Source organism: Agelaius phoeniceus, chromosome 6 (genome assembly GCF_051311805.1).
Source record: "Agelaius phoeniceus isolate bAgePho1 chromosome 6, bAgePho1.hap1, whole genome shotgun sequence".
NCBI lineage: Eukaryota > Metazoa > Chordata > Aves > Passeriformes > Icteridae > Agelaius > Agelaius phoeniceus.
This window is the reverse complement of record NC_135270.1, coordinates 54,530,508-54,554,178: the sequence shown is the minus strand read 5'-3', so window position 1 is coordinate 54,554,178 and position 23,671 is coordinate 54,530,508. Positions and strand designations below refer to the sequence as shown.

Here is a 23,671-nt window from a genome sequence, read left to right as displayed (position 1 = left end):
CCTCTCCCCACATTCAGATCTGTGTAACCTTACTCCTTCAGTGAGAGATACTACCAACAACTGCTTTTAGCTAAGCAAATGTGAACATGCATTCAGTGACTGTTTATAAATTCAAATGAGAAAGTGATGAGATTGGGACTACTATTCACTCATTTTTCATGACTTTAAATCATGACAATATTCAGTATTAACTCTATAGTGGTGACACCCAGACAGGTTAAGAAATAAAAAGAATTCAAAGGCCAATCTTAAAAAAAATTAAAATCTGTCCTAAAACTGCTGAAAAATATTGGCCTGAAAAATCAACACCAGTCTTGGACTGTGGCACTAATTTCCATTACTTGTATCAGGGCAAAGAGCCAAAATATTCAGATTAATTTGTTGATGATACAGAACTCAGCAGCATAAACACCATTCCAAAAAAAAAGCCACGTTTTCAGATTCACTGGAGGTTTTAGTCCTTATTTTACTTCATTCTGCAAGAGCTTCTCAACTTAATACTAAAAATTCCTATGTTCTGAAAAAGAAACAAATTCACGTGTTCCGGCCAGAGTGATTTGCAGGAAAAATAAATAAAATACAGGCAGCAAAGCTCCAAGATTGTTAACCCAATTACATGCTACCAACTCAATATGACACAGCACATCACCTCAGCAAGATCCCCACGAATATACAGAACATGAGCTCTGTAGTATCCTCTCTTCCCCAGATAAGTGAATGGTGCCAGACAGAGCACATCTATACAAGGAGGCACTGCTAAGTCCATCAGGTTCTGATAGTCAATTTCAGCACTTAGAGCTCGGAGCACAGCTGTGTTTTTTTCATCTGTCCTGTAACCCCAGAAGTGTCCAACTTCTACCACCTGCAAGTATAAAAATTAGACAATAACAGATTTCATATTATTCTTCCTATATATAAATACAAACCCTGTCTCAGCAAAATACTGGAAAACACTCCTACTCCTGACACAACAGTTCACACACAATGCCAACAATGTAGTAAAGAATTTGTGTCTCATAATTTAGGTTTTTTTGAAAATGTGCTACTGCAACACACTTTTCATCTAAACAGATTCTGAGATAAGCATTACTAAAATACAGGGACAGGTTTCATTTTCCTAAACCAAGTTAACATACAGAAAATACAAGATCGACTAGACAGGTGCAGAGATTTGGTGCATCTTTTTTTATTAGTTACAGAATACCAGTCAGCTAAGTGTGCCACCCATCAGCAGTGTCATTGCTCTGATGAGCCATACCTTAGGGAGCTGCTGAGCATATACACCTATTTAAATCTTATTAAATAAAGCAAGTCATCTTTTGAAATGTCTATTCAGACTTTATACTGAATGCTTGTGATAAAAACCAATCTTTATTTACAATCATTAAAGCTCACATATTAAAACAGAAGTAGCATCGACAGCCAAGAGATTGCAATGGGTCTGATCAAATTTATAAACATTTTTCATCCAAGAGATTTAGCTGACTAAAAGGAGGAAAATATTCTTTTCTCCACTTGCAAAACATGCCGCTACTAACAAGAGCTGTTTTAATACTTTATCATTTCCCCTAGCTCAGTGGTTTGAACGTTTCTTTAAATTTCTATTTCAGCAGCATACATATTGCTATTACTCTAGCAATACTAATGAAGATGATTAGCAAAACTAATGAAAATGACAGCTAACACAAAATTTAAAAATCTCAGCTTCAGATTTCAGAAATAATTGTATATACATAGAATTTCCCCTAATACACTTCTATGCATGAATTTTTTTTCTGAATGAGCATATCCTACTATTAATTAATCTCATTCCTCAAATGTACATTTTCTGAAGAAAACTGGCTTAATAACCAAGTAAATGGCCCAAGTATATTCTGATTTTCATTTTTATAGTTTACAGAAGTATTTTACCTCTTCCATTAATCCTCTTTACATTTATGTCTACTTCCAACTAATATATACTGCCAGCAAATCCCACAAATTTTGTGAAGTGCAAACATGTGAGTACTGTTTAACAAAGAACTACTAAAAATAAGAAAAAGAATATTCCCCACACCTCTTACAGACACCTCTGCACTAAAAACATTATCAGTACCCAATTTTTTAACATAAGCTTGTGAGATATTAATCTCTGCTGAGCTATCTAGGTACAAATTATTAGATATGACCTACTTATATGTAACATTCCTACCTCTGTTACCCTGATGGACAGAAAACGACTTGGGATCATCTTTGACATTTGTAAATCACCAAAAAAGATTTTCACAGGCTCCACTGTCTGCTTCTGACAATCCACATTTACTCTAAAATGGAATGAAGATGCTAAATACTTCACTCACAAAGGAAAAACTCAAGAGGATGAATTCTTTTGCTTTCATCTGCTTCCCAAGGTATCCCCCAGGGCACATTTAGGTACTTAATGACTTTTATTCAGAAATAAATTAATTCAATTAGAATGGAAAATGACTACAAAGAACCAAATTACTGCAGAATAACTTTTCAACTGCAATATAACCAAACACAGAAAGATACATACCAGGGCACAACTCTGCCAGCACTTTATTAGAAATTGAAAAAAATTAGGGTTAAGTAGTGAGGCTTTCTGTGATGGCATTTTCTTCTAAGCCTATTTTTTAAAAACACAGTATACAAAACTAGAAACATAAATTCAGCAAATTTTATATATATATATGAAAATAAAATATTCCTTTTACTTGACAAAAGATAAGAACTTTTAAGTCTTTCCTCCTAGGACTCTTCAGTTCATCAAGAGCCAATTTTTTACCAAGATTTTAAGTGCTATTTTGGGCAGAGTGAAGGTGCTAAAATATTTTAATAAAAGCTAAGTGCAATCAACTGGAAGTAAGAGACTCACCTGTACTTCAACCTTCTCAGTTCACTCCTGCCTTCCTATTCTAGATTTCTTATTTTAAAATTCTGAAATTGCTGCAGACTAATCAGGAGCTAGGCAGAATGCCTTTTTATCACGTTACTTGTATGACCTGAAGCTCAGAAGCACAGCATAGAATAACACTGCAGCAAACATGCCAGATTTTCTGAGCAAAAGCAGGTGTGGACCAAAGAGACTCAATACATTGCATTTCTCAGCATTATTTCCTATTATGTTGTAACACCTCATGCCCTTATGTTCTCCCACTTTTGTTAAGCTCTGTCTCTCTCCTTTTCTTTTTTGTCCCTAAATGCTACTCCTTATTTACTTTGGTTATTGCAATCCCCACATTGTCTCTGTCAGGAACAGAAATAACTGTGTACATCCCTATTTTCATATGTCAAAGGAAAATGGACTAGAACTTTGGGGGTGGGGGGAAAGATGACTGCATAGTTGAATTCTCTTTATCTATAAAGAAATATTTAAAACAATCACCTTATTTCTAGCCCTGCAAAAACATTCTGCTTAGACAAAGTTTACATCTGTTTCTTGAACCTAACATTTTTTCCTTGGTGACGCTTCCAAGGAAATTCCCACCAAATGCAGAAAACCTCATTTTGCTGCCAAGAAACACATTTTATATATGCAATACAATTACCTTAGAAATTCCAAACCTACAGCTCCTGCACCTTGCACTTGTCTTCTGATATCCTCTGGATGATGAACACACAGCTCAAAAGGAATCTTCAGCTGTGACATCTTGACTGCCAGGTACACTTCAGGGAGAACCTTAAAAACCTCCTTTGGATTACGGGAGAACTCCACAAAAGCCCTGTTTACAAAAAAAAAGAAAAAGAAAATAACTTTTTTCTCCCTGTCTTTATCTTACCAGGTGAGCAAACAGTAAAAGGTAGGTTCCTCACAGGCTCTGCCTACTGCTTTTATGTACCTTAAAACTTTAATTATCATGATGGTGATAAGAAAACTTTGTAATATTATCACCAGCACATGCTAAATTTAATGCAAATAGGATGTGAAAATATATGTGAGTAGGGAAGGCATTAAAGGTTGGAAAAGGAGTAAGAAGGGTTACATGAGGCAGTCACAGGCTGAAATTAGTCAGATTATCAGCTCAAAAAAGCCATCAGACTGTACAAATGAGCTAAATTCAGCATAACAGACAGAAATAAATACAGACAGATGAGTTGCAATTAAGGTCCACTGTCAGAAAACAGAAGAGACAAACCAGAAGGCTCTACCTCAGCTAGCTTATCCAATGTTATTTCAATCAATGTACATCAGACTTCAAAACCACCTTTTTAGCTCTAACTGAAACATTGAAAGTAAGTTACTGATTCCAAAGAGAGAAGAAATTAACTAAATTTGTCAGGACATCACTGCAAAAGAAACTGATTACAGGATTTGTAACTGAGAACATAAGGCAGGATATTTTATTTTACTCACCTTGACCCATTGTAGGAAATAGATTTTACCTGCCCACACTGTCTAAGCAGTGACTGCAACTGTTTATGGTATATATATCCATAGGGAGGAATGTTCTTTAGCTGTAAAGAAAAACATGTTGAATTTGGATACCCTCAATTGCTTTAATGCATTTTCAAGTTCACCTAGATTTTGGTGAACTTTCTCCTTCACCTGAGCTGCAAAGAATATGTACAACCTGAACTCCAACAAATTCCAAAGTGCCAGATACTACAGAACATTCAAGAATCCCAAAAGACAATAAAAAGCCCTGTTTTGCTGCTTAATAATGCCCTACTACTTCAAACCCAGTAGATAAACTATAAATGAAGCAAATTAATTTGTAATTATATATATTAATCTGATACTTGTTACAAAAAGCTGTCTAGTGTCTCTTGATTTTGCTTGTAACAGAAAAGACTGGAATGCTATGATTCTTTTTCCACCACAGGGAACTCTATCCTGCACAGTATGCAGAGCCTGGGAAGCTGAAGGACCTACAGCTCCTGCATATCCTGGCAATCCTATCTCATACTGAATGACTGAGCTATGCTGGGACAGCTTGCACAAGTGGGAAGCTCTCTCTATGGATATAAACCTCTTAGGGATGGCAAAGAGCAATCTCCTCATCTTCCTTTTGTAGAGGTGTAACTCCAGTGTAAGGTTTCACAACTATTAACATCCAACTACAGTCTCATGTCCATTTCACTAACTTTTTCTTAATAGTATCTAATGACATCTTGATTTAATACAGAATCATGAACTCCAAAGTAGCAAGTTCAAACTTTGAGACTTTGAACTATTTTTTCAGAGCTTATGCAAATGTCTACTCTTTTCTTTGGCTCTTACAACTTGAGACAGGAAAAAACAGATTATTTTTTCACCATGTTCCTATGCCTTGAAGTTAGTTACAGCACTAAGATCAGCTGCTGGTCAAAACCATGGTCTAGGTTAGACTGCAGAAACTGCCTCAAGGGAAGATAATTTAGAGAGACCACAGAGTGGGAGGTTTAATTGTCTTTTATATCTTCAGCACACCATTAGGAGCAGTATATGGCTGTAAGAATCCCTCCAGGTGAGAGCCTGAGGAACTTGCAGCATTTGTGCCCAAGATGATCATTTACACTGATGAAGACACAGCAGCTACTTCTTCCAAGGTAACAAGCAGCTGATGTAAGAGCACATCAAGAATTAAATATATTAAAAGTAAGCAGCTATTTAAATCTACCAATTTAATATTAATCAATGCTGCTGTGGCAAGACTAGTCTTTATTCCACAAGACTGAGTCTATTGTGATATTTTGCTTCAATACCCTTAAATAGTATAGAGCACAAAAAAATCCCTTATCAACAAGATTTTCTGACTCTCTCTCCTTTTCATCTATTGTCTCTTGTGACAGTAAAGCCTATTCTCTGAGGCTTGTTGGTAGATTTGGTTTCTTTAAGCACAGGTCATGGCTATTTTACAGTGTAATACCTACTTCAGATACACCAAACATGTTCTTAGTTTAGACTGCACAATTTTGCAAAATCAACACAGCCATTTTAAATTTCCACATATGCAATCAGCTGAAAAGCAATTTCAGAAGATAACAAAACCCAGTGTAACACCTGAGTAACCTTAAAGCACATATGCTATGCACTAACAAGCAGGAGATTACAAAAAAAGTAACACTGAAGTTGCAACACTACATTAACCTAAGTACTCAGTAAAAAGTACCCTTAATAGTTCTGTTCTATTTTTCCAGATTCTTTTTAGTTTGATGAAAGTTGTTTGCCTGTGCAAGACTAGCAATCAAATGCATAGAGGCAGTTCTCAGGAATTCTTTGAAAATTGCCCACCTACACAATGTTTATTGTATTGAAAGAAAGGAAGGTGGGACAGACCAAGCAAGGATCAGAGTGGGTAATTATTTCTCTCCTTGCCCAAGTCAGAACAGAACTTGAAAATAGCACCCAAACTTGAAAATAGCACCCATTTCTGTAACTTGATTCTTAATTTAGTCATTCATCTTAACATACCATTACAGTGGTTTTTGGATCCTTGCCAGCAAGGTCTTTCATGGCAATTTCTCCATTACATTTTCCAAAAGTACAGTAGTTTGGATAGAAAGCACCAGCCATTACCACCTGAAAGCAAGAAAATACTTTGTGATACACAGCAGATTGTATTCAGTTTCTTGAAATGAGATACACTGGCAATATATAAAGACACCAATAGATCTTAATATTTTTTCCTGTCTCTGTTCAGGAATTACCAGAACTGGAGACTAAACACAAATTCACACAAATTCTTAAAAATATTTTTTTCTGAAAAGAGTTCAATTTCTGGAACAATTCTGCAACATTAATGCTTTTGTATGCAGACCTTCTCTATTCTATTGGTTGAAAACTGCAATTGTAAGTTCTGATTTCAAGAGCCTAAATTTAAATAAATTCACACAAAATAGCTACAGGTAAATTGTTCAGTTTTCAGGCTGTATCTTAAAATGTTCAACAATTCAGCTCCAAGAAGCTCACTGCTTACACAGTTAAACCAACTGCCACTGAAATGATGAATAGGTCTGTGAAAATAAAAGCACTGCTAATCAGCCCAAATAAGACAAGTAATTTAATTCAAAATTCAACAAAGTTAAAATAGCTAGACATAGAATTCCCTACACCCCCTCCCCACTAACTAACCAAGCCAGTGTTCAAATAAAACACCTCAGAAAAGGGATAATATAATTTTCCATTAACTAACATTAGCTGTCCTTCTGCATTGCCAATACACTGCCAAAAAAGTTGCTTTTTTCTACCCAAAATTGCTACATTTACATAGAATTTTGGAAAACTAGTGTAATGCTAGTTCATCAATATTATGAATTGAAAATCATGAAAACTGATATGAAGATTCAACTGCAATTTTTGTGACTAGCATCTCTTTATGGCAGTAAAGCATTACCTGCAAGATGAAGCGTTGTTTGCACACATATTCCTGGTCCATAGGAGATGGCTGAGCTTTAACATGCATGTTAAATGCACTCACTCTCTTTTTCAAGTTGTGATATAACTCTGCCACCTGAAATTTGATCTCTAGGTTACATTTATAATGGATCAAACCCAGCCACAAACTGAAATAAAATCTTTTGGTAAAGTCTGAAATAACTGAGCAAACTCCCTTCCCTTTTCAGGTGACTGGTAAGCATTTCACCAATATACTGCTCAGCACCTTTATGTAGGAAAATAATTCCAGTACTGTGACTCAAGCAGTCTTCCCAAAATCTCCTTATAAAGAACAACTCTGTATTCACAAGGCCTATCATGCATACATGATACACAACAAAATTAGGAAAAGAACTGAATTAACCTTTTACAAGATGATTTCTCTATTTAAATCATTTTAGGTTTGTAACTTAGGAGGTAAAAATCTTGCTAACAACCTGGAATTCTGCACCCAACTGCAGCAGTGACCATGCTGCACCCTCAGTTTAGCAGACAACTCTGATTACTGTGAGAGAGATCAAACTTATGCCCTCCAGCAGAACATATTTCAGCTTTTTCAATCCTCAAGTGTCGTAGCGGCGGGAGAGATGCGACACACCATATGAGATGAATAGCAAATCCCGAAGTTTATTGAAACTCTACACATATTTATATTAGTGTTAATGAAGCTTATACATATTGCAAAAGCCGAGCTCATTATTGGTTAAAGCACACTTAGATCAAACACACCTACTTCTATCTCTTAACAATTATTTTGCTTCTATGTGTACATTCTTCTAATTTCTCTACCTTGGGATAGCTACATTTTCTGGCAAGCAATTTTCTCCCCCGTCTTCCCATTTTAGAGAAGGTCACTGTGACCTTTGTCAGTAATTGGGCACCAGTTGCTCAGTTCTCAGCTTGTTTCTCTTACCCTTATCCATCGGTATCACATCGGAATGTCCTTTCTCAGCTAACCAATTAACCAAAAAGCTCTCTACACTCAAGCATTTCCAAGAAACTCCCACAAGCAACCACTGGTCCTCCACCCACACAGAGTGAATGCCTTCACTCTCCCAAACCATTCTGGAGCAGATGTACAAAGCCCTGTCCACACAGATTTTTTGTAGCTACACTTTCCTTTCAGCTGCTGGTAGTTCTAACACACTACCAGAACAACCACTGCCAGAAAGGAATCCCTGGGACTGACTCAGTTCTGCAAACTCACTTCCACACAAGGGATTATGAAATTAGGATCTTTAGGTGCAGCAAATAAAAGCCCCCAGATCTTACTAAGTGTTAAGTGAAGGTGACCATTCTAAACTCATATAATATTATATCACACACAACCTCTTCCAGCATTATCTGAAACTGAGAGGCTGCCATGTGAGACTGATCATTCCACTGTCCAGTTTTACAAAATCTGCTTTTATCTCCTTTTTTTTTTTGTTGTTATAAAGTCATAAAACTATTGCCATTTCTTATCCAGATGGCTGCTCACTATCAAATTCCACTTTTGTTTCCTGTGCTATTTGAACACAGGCCCCTCATTGTTCATGCCAAATGTATGAACTGGTGAAATAATGACCAAGGCCATTCTGCTGATCAATTATTCAGGAATCTTATTTATTTTCCCCTCAATACATCCCATTAAGCTTGAAGCCCACTGTGATGCTGAGTTTTCATTAATTGCTGTAGCAATGTTGGCAACAAAGCCCCACAGACTCTCAAGTCCAGGCCTCACTACATAACTGCATTTGCTTAGAGTCTTCCCAACCAAAAAACAGAAGTTATTTAACAACAGACAGCAGTCACACCAGAACCAGTGATCTGAGAAACCTATAAAATTAGCAAATAATACTGCAGGTTTCTTAAAAAATATTAAAAATTTGTTTAAAAGTTAGTAATTTAACCACTCTGCTTATCCTAACAAAATTCCTTTCAACTAAATTCATAGTTCATTTTAAGAAAATATGCATCTATATATATTGATAGATATCTAACACAGTAGGTTTACCCAAAATTTTAACATTTACAGATAATGAGGAAAGTCCTTCTGCTTATAAAAACTACTACCTATTTAATCTTACCTCTTTGATCTTGTTTATATGAACACAATTAGATCGACCCCACTCAAGCTCTTCCTGAAAAAGAAAGTTAGAACTTTTTTCTTCTACTGCTAGTAAACTTTGTCTCACATTCTTCTGTGTGGACACAAATAATTGCAAATATAGTTGCATATAGCAAAAGAAGAATTCAACCACATTTCACAGCTTTGCATTCATACTAAGTGTTATGACAAGCATGAAAATGTAAGACAATTATGTGTTTGACTAAAACCATATTTTGTTTATCACCAATGCAGCTGTGGGTCATCCAACCTTCCCATTATCAACACACAAGTCCAACTGCTCTGTTCTGCTACTAAAAAAATCTACTTTGACATTCACACCTAGAGAATCACAGGAATGCTGCTGTTGGGGAAAGCCTCCAAGATCCTCAAGCCCAACCATTACCCCAGCACTGCTGTGTCCAGAACTAAGCCATGTCCCCATGTGCCACACCCACAAGGCATTTGAAGAAATCCATGGACAGTGACTCCACCACTTCCCCCGCAATTTGCTGCATGTTTTCAGTGAAAAAAAATTTTCCTAATTCCCATCTAAACCTCTCCTGCTACAACTTGAGGCCATTTTCTCTGCTTCTCTCACTTTGAACAAGAGGCCAACCCCCAACTCAACATAACAGGCAGTTGTAGAGCAATAAAGTTTTATTGCTCTACAATATTGCCTCTACTGCCTCTTTTCAGGCAGCTGTAGAGCAATAAAGTCTCCCCTGAGCCCCCTTTCTCCAGACTAAAAACTCCCAGTTCCCTCAACAGCTCCCCACCCTGGAGATTTGTGCTCCAGACCCTTCACAGCCCCACTGCCCTTCTCTGGACATGCTCCAGTGTCCTCCAGTATTTTCTACACAGGACTCAAGGTGTGTCCTCACCAGTGCCAAGTACAGGGGGGAAAAAAAATCATTGCCCTGGTCCTGCTGGCAACACGACTGCTGATACAAGCCAGGATGCCACTGGATTTCCTGACAATCTGGAAACACTTAAAAAAACTCAGAACTTCTTTCTCTGTATGCAGTTCTTTATCAGACATCCTGGCTACTTGTAACTCAGTCTATGTTATCTGGTGATCATAAAATATACTAAACTCTGAAAGAACAAGGGCAATAAAAAAGGTTTTAGCTCGTACACACAAAAGGAGGACTGGAGGCAGTTACTGGGGGCATGCCACTGGTTTTTGTGACTGATGCACTTAAACATTTTCCATCTTTCAGGGGTTTCTGAGGGCACAGAATCTGTGTATGTAAAAAAACAGAGATATTTATGCACAATAAAAGTATTTCTTTCAACTACAGCTCAATTTCCCTTTTTAGGTTGGATTTCAAACCCTCTGGCCACTGTTGATTCATCTGTGGAAGGAGCTAACATAGGGGATTGTCTTCAAGTAACTCTGCACTGGATTCAAATGCTCATTTTCTCTCAAAGCCTAGCCTATTTATGTATGAAAAGTCATAATTATTATAAATAAACATTGCTAGCAAAACCTTCTTCCTCTTCATATTTACTATGAAAAAAAATACTCCAGCACTTAAGTCACCAACCTTGAACAAAGAAGAAGTTTAACTAACCTTGGGATTTCTCAGCTTCCCTTTTTCTTTGCAGGCCTGCCATGCCTAAGGAAAAATTGGTGTAGTATTCAGATACAAAATGTAATGCTCTACTAATAATTATTACAAATATTAACGTGACATTTAAAACTATAAACTTTTTTTTTATATCAACACTGAAGGTAATTTTTTAACAACAGGCTGTCCACCTGGCTTTATGAGAGGAAATGGATGGAGTGTTAAAGTACATACAACCACAAATTATTAGAACAACTGTATGCTGTAATTTGACACTGTAAAAAAGCAGATTACTTTCAAAACCATTTCTTTTTCTTCTTGCTTTGGGACAAAAGCAGTGAAATGACTGATTCAGGTAAGTTCTGATGCAAATGCCTCCCAGAAAACAGGGCTGGAAGAAAAATTAAAATACTGATTATATTAATGAAAATTACTTCATTATTAGGCAGCTTATGACAGATGCCTGCAGAATCCATTTCTAGTTTGACAGCAAGTCACCTCAGAATACAATAATCCAGTTTACTGGGGACACTGAACACATGCAAGGCTGAACAGCCAGACTGCATTTCCCTACCCTGACAGAAAAGAAGGAATCTAATCTGAACCAAGGAGTTTGGAAACAAACTTTCCTGAACTTACCTGTTCTTTTCTGATACTCAGCCATTCAAAACAAAGCTTTCACATCACTCACACAAAGAGGTATTTCACTGGAAGCTCTGTCTGAATGGTCCTGTTTATTCTCCAGGACAACAGACTGTTTTATAGAAACAGCAGGTGAACAGGTGATAACTACCAGGTGACACAAGGGAAATATGTAACAGGATATAGGGAATTCAGAAAACATTATTTTTGAGCCTCAGGATTAGTGGATACATGTGCCATACATGCTCCTGTGTGCTTCAAAAAATTCTAACAGCAGAGTAGAAAAAAACCAAGTCAGTCTTGACCAAAGGGCAACATGCTCAAAATAAGAAGAATAAATGAATAAATTAAATCAGCAGCTGAAGATTTTGGACTCTCCAGAAGATTACAAAACACACCAGAGCATGCATTATAAAAAATGCTGGAATTTGAATAGCAAGTTCTTCGAGCAGAAGCCTTTGCTGTGATGTACAAGCTCTGCCTCTACCTGGAGGAACTGACCCCTGTCCATGGTACTTAGCCACCAAACAGCCAAGAATACCAAAAAATAACATTTGCACAAAACCATCCCAAACCCAAAGCTAAGAAATTTGGAGAAAGGTCACCAAACTCATTCTGTACTAGAATTTACCAGTCGAAACTGTCCTTGGTTAAAAACAATCTACAAACATCACCACATCTCTGGCATTTCATTTTTGGTTATTAGAGTAGAGACAATTGAAACTTTACACAATTGGACCAAGACTGCAAAAAACATCAATATGTAGCTATCAGTTATGTGAAGTTTTTAACAACTGCTAAGTAAAAATCCTGCACTGATCCTACAAAAGTGAGAACCTTCATGCCAGTCTATCAGATTTCACTGTAATCTAAACTGGAACTAAAGACTTACCCTAAATGCATTCAGAATTGCAATACAGTCACTCCTACTGTTCCCAGCAAAAAACATTTTTTTCCTGTCAATATGAACAAAACACTATTAGCAACAATATGTTTTTCAAATATTGCATGTATTACACAGCTGCCTAACACTCTCCATGTCTTTAATAAACATGATCAATACACTTTTTGTAAATACTTGTTCTTATTCACGTCTCCTCGCTGAAGGAGATGAGCAGGATAATAATAAGTAATTGTCCTTGATATTTAAAGAACCATTTTAATAGACACTGCCACATGAAAAAGGCAAAGCTGAAGAACCAGGCCTTGTGCTCAGCAGATGGTGAGTTAGGCTCTGTGATTTATGTTCCCAAATAAATAGATTCCAGTGTCAGCTACTTGGAAAAGCTTCTTTTTGCACTGTTTGGCATTTTAACAGAAAATCAGACACATGAGATGGAAAATTATATTAAGCAATCAACTCTGCCCTCTGCTCTCAAATGCAGTTAGAAACTTATGAAACATCTGGGGCACTACCTGTACGCATCAACATGCTTTTTGAAAGGTACTGCAAAAAAATTCCGCGAAGACAGTGCTGCAGCTACAACAAAAACAAATCAAAATTAAAACCTGCAACTCATCTGGTTCTAGAGAAATGTCTCACATGTTTTCTTTCAGTTACCTATAATAAGGCATTCCTCTAAGCAACCAAAGACATGCCCAAGGACTATCAATTTTCCAAGATGCAGGTCCAGTGGCAACTGTGTCAATACCATTCCTAAGAAAGTCAGCTCACCATCATGCAGATCTTCTTCTGTTTGCAGAGAGGTTGTAAGTGCTCCAAGCTAGAGAAATTAAAATGTATTCACTTCTAAAACCTGACTAAGTACACAGAAGACAATTTTCAAAGCCTGGCACTTTTGAAACCAAAGCTGCTACATATACTGGATATAAAGGCAAGCTACAAATGATGCAAGTATTTATTTCTTATGCACTTTAGAAAAGAAAAAAGTTTAATGTGATGAAAATTCTCCCTTATTTTTTTAACTGAAAATCAAAATCACTATCCTTATACAGGTGAGAAGGATATCTTTAGGCTGACCTCTATAAATCATGTATTTTAAGAGTCTGATTTTTTACTTATTCATAAACAATGTTACAATACCTACAATAGTATAGCACAAAACAATACTTAGAAAGGTTTTTTTGGTCTATTTCTCTGTTCTTTCTCACCACAGATGCTAGTTCTCAAAGAGTATCATTACTCCCTGATGAAATTACAATTGTGCTTTAAAGATGTAACCACAGGAATTCTGCTAAAAAGGATGGAAACCTAACAACAGACCAAGGCGTGAGAGATTCTCTGGACACAGTTTATATCTGAGGCTCCAGTTAAGAATGCTACTACCTTAAATACAAAGAAAACCATTTCTGCAGTACATTCCTATTACCTTGATTTTAACAACATTAAAAGGAAGCCTACCTCCTTCAGCTGAAGTATTGTACGTTCAATGTCACCTACACTGGGTGGAGAGAGAGCTGTTGCCAGCAAGGCTTTTGGTTTCCCCATATCAAGCTTCTTTAATTTTAAAACTGTAGATCCTAATGGACAATGCTGAAGGGAAGACAAGATTATTGTTACTCTCCCCTCATGGGAAGTGTTACAAAGTGTTTTATATGAAAAAGTAAGTTTACAATTTAGCAAAATCTGCAGTTAATTGTGTACAACAAAGGTTTGTTTTCTTTTGAGTGGATTATTTATTTCTAATCCACATCAATTTTACTGCTATAATTTATCTCCTTCTATAAGAAAACTATGTGGAACGATCTTTGTCAAATAGTTATCAAGTTGAATTCTAGTCATTCCTATTAGTTATTAGTAACTATTCCAATCATCTTCAGAGAAAGTAAAGAAAAGTTTCTCTGCTGTGACTATGTGCATTCAAGAAAACCTAATCCTCAACCCAAAAGCCTTACCAGCATCTCAGGTTCTGACTTCTCTGGAATACAGTCTGCCCAGAAGTCCTTGCGTATGAGCCTGTAACAGTAGCCTTTGGAAACACGTCCAGCACGACCTTCACATACAAGAACAAATCACCAATCTGTAAATTGCACAAGTTTTTTCCAAACCCATCCATCTACAAACCCTCTGGGCAGCTAAGCAGCACACGACAGCTGATGCTGCAGGCTGAGCAGTGTTCTGCTCTCTTGCAGCAGACAGGCCCAGAGGACACAGGAGGGTAGGACAAAACATTTTGCTTTTATAGGAGCAGTAACTAACAAAAGAATTACATAACTATTTCATTCAAATACTCTTTCACCTTACTACCCTCATATCAACAGCCATTTTTCTCAGTTGAGCAGGCATTTCCTATTTGACTCTATAGCTAGAAAATCATCTTCAATATAAACAACTTGTAAGCTACAATGATAAACAGCAAAATATTTTTATGATCTACTATTTACAGAAAATACAATTACTCAGAAGTCTATCTTCACAAATCCAAACACCATTCACTTTAACCAACTAAATGGTACACTCCACTAGTGTCCCACAGAACGGGACACATTTTTCAGGCCACATTTTTAAGTTGCATGCACAAGCCCAAGTCTTCTACACAGAATGCTACTTCTCCTGGTTGTTGTGACCTTTGCTGACCGGGAACCAAATGGAAATAAAATCTGTATATTGGGGTTCAGAGGTTCACAGTGAGGCCTTGAAAGGGTGTGGCTATTGCTGTGGCTTCTGTAAGAAGCTGCTGGAAACCTCCCCCATATCTGACAGTGCAAGGGTGTGAGCAACAAGCAGCAGCAGAGAGAATGTGAGATGAACCGACCTCAATCCCCAGTTTCCATCTCTGGGTACCACTAGGGCAGAGAAGGCAGAGAAACTGGAGTGAGTCCAAGCCTGGGAAGGACTGGAGGAAAGCTGTTTAAGATTTGGCTTTATTTCTCATTACCCAAGACTGATTTGTTTGGTAATAAAATGAAAATCATTTCCCCAGGCTGAGTCTGTTTTGCCTGTGATGGCAATTGCTAAGTGATCTCCCTGTCTTCATCTCAAACCCTGAGACTTCTGGCATCATTTTTCTTTTGTCCAGTTGAGGAGATGGGAGTGATAGAGCAGCTTTGGTGGGCATCTGGCACCCAGCCGTAATCGTAAAGACCTCATAATACTTAAAAATTACAGTATTTTTAGATCTGAAGATATCACTGCTATTAATTTATTTAGTATTCTTTCTGACTGAAACTAAAAAGATTTTGATATTTAAGAGGACTGTCTTAATAGAAGACACAATATGGAATCTTATTTATCCTTGTGCTATGAACATTGGTGTAACCTAGAAACACTGCTGTGGTTATTTCAAGTCATTAATAATGACATATACACATGAAAGTTCCTTTTACTGCTGCAGCTCACAAGCAGTCCATAAATACCTAGCAGTACATATCCCCCCTATTCAGAAATGATCTGTGATAGAAAAATTGCTATTAAAGAATCCATGGTCTATGAATTTTAATACTTTTCAGTAAGATACAAAACACTCCTCTCCAAATATACTTTAGGGAAAAAAAATCATTCACACAGAGTTGTTTAATCCCATTTTTATGCCCTGACATGTTAAATACTTATCAAGTATTAATGGCCAAAATAATCTGTTCTTTTTACTATTAATACAAGAAAAAAGCAACAAAGAATTGTTCATGAAGGTCAGCTTCTAAAATTCCTTTGCATTATCTACTGTCATCTTACCTTTTCTTTGATTGCAGTTTGTCTTAGATGCCCAGCAAAGCCTCAAATTTTGGTAATTAGTTTCCTTATCGCAAAACAAAATTTTAGTCAAGCAGAAATCTATCACTGCAAGTAAGAAAAAAAAAATCCTCATGGCAGTAGGAAGAAATACACCAGAATAATTTGTATTACCAGAAAAGTCTGAATAACTTGAGTAGCAATAAAAAGAACATCAGATTTATAAACAATCAGACCCAAGATATTCTGAATACGAAACAAATTGGTAACAGATCTTACTATAAAAATAATAAATCACTGTAGATGACAATCATTAAAAAGCAATCATTTCTGCATTTAGAAACTCCATATGAAAATTTGCTTAAACTGATGCAATTATTTTAAAACATAGTCAGAATGTGATTAAAAATCTTAACTTGTGACATGAGGTCTGGCTCTGCTTGCTGCTGCATTTAAAATAACCCCTTAGTGAAGACTTAAACCAACCTCCCACTCAGTAGCTCTATTTATTCATATATTGAGATTTCTCTGTTGTGAAAGAAATAATTCAACATGCCAACAGCACTGCTTTGAACAGTGACATATCCTGGAGACCAAACCTAGCACAATTATGGCAAACCTTACAAACACAGTGTATAGAGAATTACAGGATTTAGACAACTTACCATACTTAACATCAGGAACTGTTACAGAGCTCTCAGCTACATTGGTAGCTAGAATAACCTGAGTTTTGAAACAAAAAATGAGCAAGGAATGGATAAACAAAAAATTACTTGCATTAATGTTTCTACATGAAAAATCCAAGTTGCTATGAAGAAATATAAATGTAATGGCAACACAGCATTTCTACTCTGCACAGTAAAAAAAGCAATTCCATGCAAGAACATCACAAAACCCCTTGTATTTTCTTGTTCTGAACTCAAAAAAGCATAATAATGTAGTGGGGCTTTAGGACAGTGTAGAGGAAGAATGGAAATAGCTCCTTGTGCCTTTGCCATAAGGAAAGATCACACTATTGGCAGCAATAATCTCTTAGTAACAGCAGATGGAGAAAACCAAGGCAGCAGTGACAACGTGGGGCACAAAGTGTGACACTCTCCCATACTGGGGCACTGCTTTGCTATCCAGTGCCACCAGCAGCACTCCCCTGTCGTGCAGGTGCAGGAATCAACATGCACAAACCATTCTGAAGGATAAAAACAGCAGCAGGCAATGGTTTAAGGGTAACTTCCTCAAGTTAATGCATCTCTCTTGAGGTCTGCACAACAGTTAAAAAAACAGCTTGGTAAAAAAGGCCATCAGTTTACACACTGAAAAACTGAAGTGCTTTGTCCTTATAAAAAGGTTTGAGTTAGAACAGCTAATATTACTTAAAGACATTATTATATGCTATTACTACTCTAGCAAAAGGTTTCAAATACTTTAAAAAAAGTAATGATTTAAAAATATTTACTTTTCTGTAGCCAGGAACCGTAGCTGAAAATACTTTACTTTGCTCCTCCAATGTTGCACATGCATGAAGTGGGTACACTTGCCACCTAAGAAAAATATATTCATGAAATATTTACTGATGCAAGAATATTAAAGTTGATCACACTTCTGTGCTAAACCCTATTATGCACTTAAATCTCATACAGCTGAAAGACTCATATTCAGGTTTAACTGAATTGAAACAAATGTGGTCTAACTTACCTTTGATATTTATCTGAGAGGCATGAGTGCATGTATCTTATTTCACCTAAACCTAAGGAAAAAGTAATCATGAATTAAATTTCATTTAGTCATCAGGAACAATTAAAAAACATCTACCTCAACTATTAACTGCCATTATTACCTCTTTTTTACCATACAATAAAATGGTAGAAGAATTAAACAGCAAATATAATAATAAATCTCTGAAAACCAGTGAGTCAATTTTTGAATAACCATTTGGCATGAATTTTACACTTAATAAAGATATAAAGGCCATTTGACAACATTCAGTTTCTTACAACTGACAACACATGCTGAATATCTGTCTGGTTCAGGCTAAAAAGGGTTATTTCAGCCAAAACAAGTTCTTTCAAAGAGCAGGGCATAGGTAAAAAAAAGAAAAACACAAACCTATTTCTGTCTTAGCCATCTCACCTTTGGCCATTCCAGTGCCCATTTTCTGGGGCATGCATTTCACATCTCCAGGAGAACTCTTATGACTAAGGGATTTTTTTCTATTTCCCTGAATACCTCCACAGATGAACCTTTCTGAGAAGCTTAGTTTACTTCTTATTGAGACTTCAATTCCAAATGCCCCATTTTCAAAAACCTGTCCCACAGTGGACTTCCATGGAGATTGTTTTTAAAATTAAAAACAACCAAAAGAAGTTTGATTCATGTTTGGCAGAGCAGACTCTGCATCATCACTGTAAACAGTAATTATTAATCAGTCCAGTAATTACTGACTAGACACAGCAGGCACTATCTGCTGACCAGTTTCAGAAGAAACAAGAGCTGATTGACCATGACACCTACAGAACACAAGGATCCCACCAGGAGACAAAGGTCTCAGAATGAAATGGGAACCAGTAACACAAACCTGTTTGGCAAACATAAAAGGAAAGTAAGGAGAAGTGCCGAAGAAAATATGCAGAGAAAATGAGATCAACACCAGCAGAACAGATAAAATTAGATCATTTGGAACATATTCATGCATGTATGTTAAAATTACAGTTTAACAAGGTACTTTGAATCACCTGTTACCTACAGAGAGGCAAGTTCTGGAACCAAAGAAGAGTGAGTACTGAAGAATACTTACCTACAAAGAATCAGACTTGGTAGCATTACCAAAAAAAATTAAGCAATGAACAAGACAGGCAATTACAGAAGAAAACATGGCATCCTACTTGAGACAGCTGCAGCTCCTTTTGGAACCAGATTCTGCCCCATCATTGAGTTCCATGAAGACAGTGGGAAAAAATCACTTAACAGCATCCTCAGCACTGCACTGCTCTTTCTGGCTGCTGCTGCACACTCAACTTCACAAGCCAGTGGGAGCGTTATTTTTAAGGTTCAAAATGCTATGCAATCATTAGCACTCACAAAAAACCAAAGCATCTCAAATCAGCATCCTCAATGTGGATGTTAAATGTGTAAAAATAACCCAGAGCTCTGCCTCAGCTGCTGTGCTGCAAACTGAGGGCTTGCCTCCCCTTTTCTCCAGTTCTGTATAAAACATTTGTGAGGAAAATTTCAAGGGGTGTTTGATAATCCTGTGTTCAGGATCAGTCTTGACTATCCAGTTTAAAACCAGACAAGGTCAAACACTGAACAAATAAAACAAAAACCTGAGTGCACCAGCTTATTACTGCATGGGTTTTCACAAATTTACCAAATGTATTTAAACAAAATGAAAAAACAAAAAGCCCAAAACAAAACAAAAACAAAAACAAAAAAAAAAAAAAAAAAAAACAAAAAAAAAAAAAAAAAACAAACCAAAAATCAACCAAACAAAACAAACCAACTCAAGGTGAAAGATAAAGATTTAGGATTTGAAAATGCTAAGGAGTAATTCCAGACTGAAAGGAAGCCTCAGAGGGGCTGAGAAAGCCTGAAAACACACCAGACAAACACCAATATCAACAGGCCAGAGGTCTCCCTGATATGGTCTCCCAACCTTATTAATCACAAACTGGAATGGGCATCACACTGACACAATGAAGAAGTTCCTTCTACACATTAATTTTATAGTGAAGGTAATTCCAAGAAAGGCAGCTCTAATGCCTTTTAGCTAGTGGGGAACACTCTCCAAGGAAAGCTAAAGCTGCTCTGCAAGTGCAGTTTATCTTTCAGCTGGTGAGCTGGGCCTCCAGCCCCAGCCCTGGCATGCCTATTCCTAAGCTCAACACAGCAGGGAGATGACATTCATGAACATTTTACACGTTTAAAATGTAAATTAGAAAGTCTTGGTAGGGACAGACTTCACTGTGTCCAAGGGACAGCTGCCCTGGACTTCAATGTGACTCTCCACTTGAACACAACCAAATCTTTTCCAAGTTTTCAATTAACAAATGTTCAGCTCATGAAGTAAAAGAACACTTGAAACCTCCAGGTGACAGATTTATGATGTTCAGGAAAACTACTCTGCAGGCTAGTTACACTGCCTCTAAAATCCAGCCAGTGAGTTTAACTAAGAATGGCAGTCAAAACCAAAGCCTACAATAATTTCTGTGCAAGACAACTTAGGTTTTATTCTTCACAGAAGACTACATGTACAGCCAGTTTTCTGATCAATAATCTCTGTCATCATGTGTACTTTTGAGCATGCCAATCACACCAACCAATGTACAAGGAAAGAAAAACGGGAATTTGAGCTTTTACAACAATTTAAGTGATGACCACACTATATGCAGATAAGGAAACACCTCTAAAAGACTCCTAGGAGCTTCATACAATAATTAATAATTGCACTAAAAAATTTAGTAACTGCACTTCTGTAGTTTAACTACAGAATTAAATTTTATTATTTTTAAAATACATAACACCTTAATTTTTGACTCACAGCTTTTCCAATTATTGCCACAATTAAACCAGTTTTCAAGAAAAAAATGCCCAAAGAGACCTCATCTAAGTATGTGTTTAATAAACCCCTGGAAGAAGTGCCAGCAGAAAGCTCATTAGATGAAAAATAACAAAAAAGAAAATTATTAAGACATATACTTGCCTGGTAAAAACACGAGCACACTGCCACGTTCCAATGTACCACTGAAATTCTCCTTCTCCCTAACAAGAAAACACAGCTTCATTAGTTTTCAAGTCTGAATCTACCTCATTACCCCAAGTTATTTTATTCTGGAAGAACAAGCAGAAGTGCACACTTTTTGTAACATGCATTATTTAAACTTCCTGAAGAAATTTCAACCATTATTTGCAACTATGCTTTCTGAAAAATGCAAGATATAAACACTAGAACCAGAGCAATAAATTTAGTGTTTTTCTTCAAAACTATGACACGACAGAAACTTTCTCATTCCACAATGAAAATAATCAGAATTAGGTTACTTAACACACAGTGATAGACAAAAATGGTAGAAGTAACTTTATTACATTTTCAGATGTAATATTACATCTTCAGATACTAAACATCAATTTACAAAACACAGAGCAGCAAAATCCATCATTTACTTATTTCACATGACATTAAGGCATTTAAACAGCCAGTGAAAATTAATGCCTAGCTTTTATCCTGATCCTATAATTTCCCATGAAATAATGTATGTTTTATGTTACACTATAAAACAGTATCATTTATATTTATATAATTCTTGATCTAAGTACTCCTCAGCTCTGGTCTACAGTAAAGAATGTATTTTCCATATGACATGGCTGCCCTGTATAGTCACTCATGCTCCAGGGTATGAAGTGCACTTTAGGAACACTGGGTACAAATCAAACAAGTATGTAAAATAAGGGCAGAGAGGCAAGTAAAAATTAACTTTCCACTAATAACTATGGACTCTGCTGTTGCTTAATTAGCTTCTCATTTCCCCAAGAGCCACTGATTCCAGATCTTGAACTGCATCTTACCCATTGCTCCTCTTTTCCAGCTCATCAAATGACTGAATCAGAGCCACTGCCACTTGATACATTTTCTGTTCTATCACTGGCTGCCCAAGGCTCTGACGATGAAACTGTTTGGAGAAACAGGCAATGAGGGTAACACAGTATAACTGGCTACAAGACTGTAGCTCACACATGTCTTTCAATTTCTCAAGTGCTTGCAATTCAAACTGATCCAGTACAGAAGAAGTAACTTCATCTGATGCACTCATTACCTTCTAAATAGACTTTTTCTTCAAGCACCCTACAATTTTAATGCTGAAGAAATACTTCTGATATTTACCTACTTGGTAAATAAGCTTGCTGGTGCTAGCAGCACCAGCCCACCCTCCATTCATTTGCAGAACATGCTCCTTACCCTGAAGTGTCAAGCACATGGGAACTGATCAGAACTCATGGCAACAGGATGACAGGGAGGAATTTGTATAGGGAAGGCAGAGTGCTTCTCACAGCTGCTATTACACAGAGCTCTCTACCTGCCTGCACATAAACCATGTTCCTCTTTCTCCTTTAAATTGTGTTTGCATTTAATGGGTTTTGTGGTTTTGGTCACACCCTGTCAAAGAATTACTGTTCTGTTGCACTCAACAGAACCATGGTGATTTTGTCTACACTGTTTTCCAGCATTCTGTAAAAACTCAAGGCTTTAGTATTTAAGAACACAAACCATCAAATCTTCAGAGCAAAGACAGTAACTTAATCACTTTTCAGTTTTATGCTTAATGAACTAGACCTGCTATGAAAGAGGTCTATAGCATTACATGTTTTCCTCTTGCAGGGAAAATGGCTTTTGCTCACCTTTCATTCTCAGAGTTTCTCCTCACTCTAGTGCAAACTCCTTACTGAACCAAGTGTTCCAGAGAGCTAAAATCACAGATCACTTAACTATCTAAACTATTAAAATGAAATTAGTAATTTTTCTACCAGTTTCCCATTGTGAAGGAGCTCATAACAATCACAAAAGCACAGCTCCTAGCACCAATCTGGAAACACTGATTTACATCAGCATTTGCTACTGCAACTTCAGTCCTCAGCTCGATTAACCCAGGAGAAACCTTAAAAATACTTGACTGTTTTGTTCAAAGTGATTTTTGCCCTAATATATGTGAAAAATCTAAACAAGTTCTTGTCTGGGCTGCTCCAACATAAGATTTTTTGGCTTATATTATCTCTGCTTAAATAAGCGCCAAATTTGTCTTTTCAATTTTGCTACTGACTGTACCTTTAGTATTCCCTAACAGGACAAGGCTTCCACATCACTCCTAATAAAAGGTAACAATGTGACAAACAGCAAATCCAAACCCCAGTCAGACCTGACTGAAATAATACAACATAATCAGAACAGCTTTTGACAGCAGCTCACTACCTTCCACCAGCACTCTGACTCTAGTTCCATGGACATGAAGGAGTTTTTACCTTTGCAAGCCAAAAATAGGTTGCATTTTTGCATTTTGCTTCATTTCTTAAATTTGCATTTCATATCTCTACCACTCTCCAGAACAAAAGGCAAATATTTACACATCCAGCTTTAAAATTGCTTATAGATAGAGCCTTCATGCATTTTTCATGAACCTGTGTTTCAATGATTCCTTGGGGCTTAGAGGTCCCTAGTATGACAAAGTCATCATTCTGTTAAGCATCCAGAACAACCTGTTTACCAAGCTCATTACACCACAAGAAAAATAAACTAGTTTTTTGTAAGCCCATGCTCACAAATTAAGCAGCACACCTATAAATGACCCAGTATGTTGGCAAGGGTAAGCCAGTGCTACACTGAAAAATGTTTC

At 36.8% G+C, this 23,671-nt stretch overlaps 1 protein-coding gene across 2 annotated transcripts in view; it reads right to left on the bottom strand.

The window, feature by feature from the left end:
- TDRD9 (tudor domain containing 9) overlaps nucleotides 1-23,671 on the bottom strand; it is a 62,536-nt gene that overhangs the window by 10,900 nt on the left and 27,965 nt on the right. For both annotated transcript variants that reach the window (XM_077180759.1, XM_077180760.1), the window contains exons 8-26: nucleotides 21,852-21,955; nucleotides 20,989-21,047; nucleotides 17,985-18,036; nucleotides 17,746-17,830; nucleotides 16,958-17,015; nucleotides 16,296-16,400; nucleotides 14,519-14,616; nucleotides 14,025-14,156; nucleotides 13,224-13,386; nucleotides 13,079-13,142; nucleotides 12,555-12,618; nucleotides 11,024-11,068; nucleotides 9,427-9,480; nucleotides 7,317-7,433; nucleotides 6,395-6,502; nucleotides 4,355-4,455; nucleotides 3,549-3,722; nucleotides 2,192-2,303; nucleotides 650-862 (exon numbers count right to left, since the gene is read on the bottom strand). In XM_077180759.1, coding sequence (XP_077036874.1) covers nucleotides 650-862; nucleotides 2,192-2,303; nucleotides 3,549-3,722; nucleotides 4,355-4,455; nucleotides 6,395-6,502; nucleotides 7,317-7,433; nucleotides 9,427-9,480; nucleotides 11,024-11,068; nucleotides 12,555-12,618; nucleotides 13,079-13,142; nucleotides 13,224-13,386; nucleotides 14,025-14,156; nucleotides 14,519-14,616; nucleotides 16,296-16,400; nucleotides 16,958-17,015; nucleotides 17,746-17,830; nucleotides 17,985-18,036; nucleotides 20,989-21,047; nucleotides 21,852-21,955 — 1,908 coding nt within the window. The remainder of the gene's footprint in view (nucleotides 1-649; nucleotides 863-2,191; nucleotides 2,304-3,548; nucleotides 3,723-4,354; nucleotides 4,456-6,394; nucleotides 6,503-7,316; nucleotides 7,434-9,426; nucleotides 9,481-11,023; nucleotides 11,069-12,554; nucleotides 12,619-13,078; nucleotides 13,143-13,223; nucleotides 13,387-14,024; nucleotides 14,157-14,518; nucleotides 14,617-16,295; nucleotides 16,401-16,957; nucleotides 17,016-17,745; nucleotides 17,831-17,984; nucleotides 18,037-20,988; nucleotides 21,048-21,851; nucleotides 21,956-23,671) is intronic.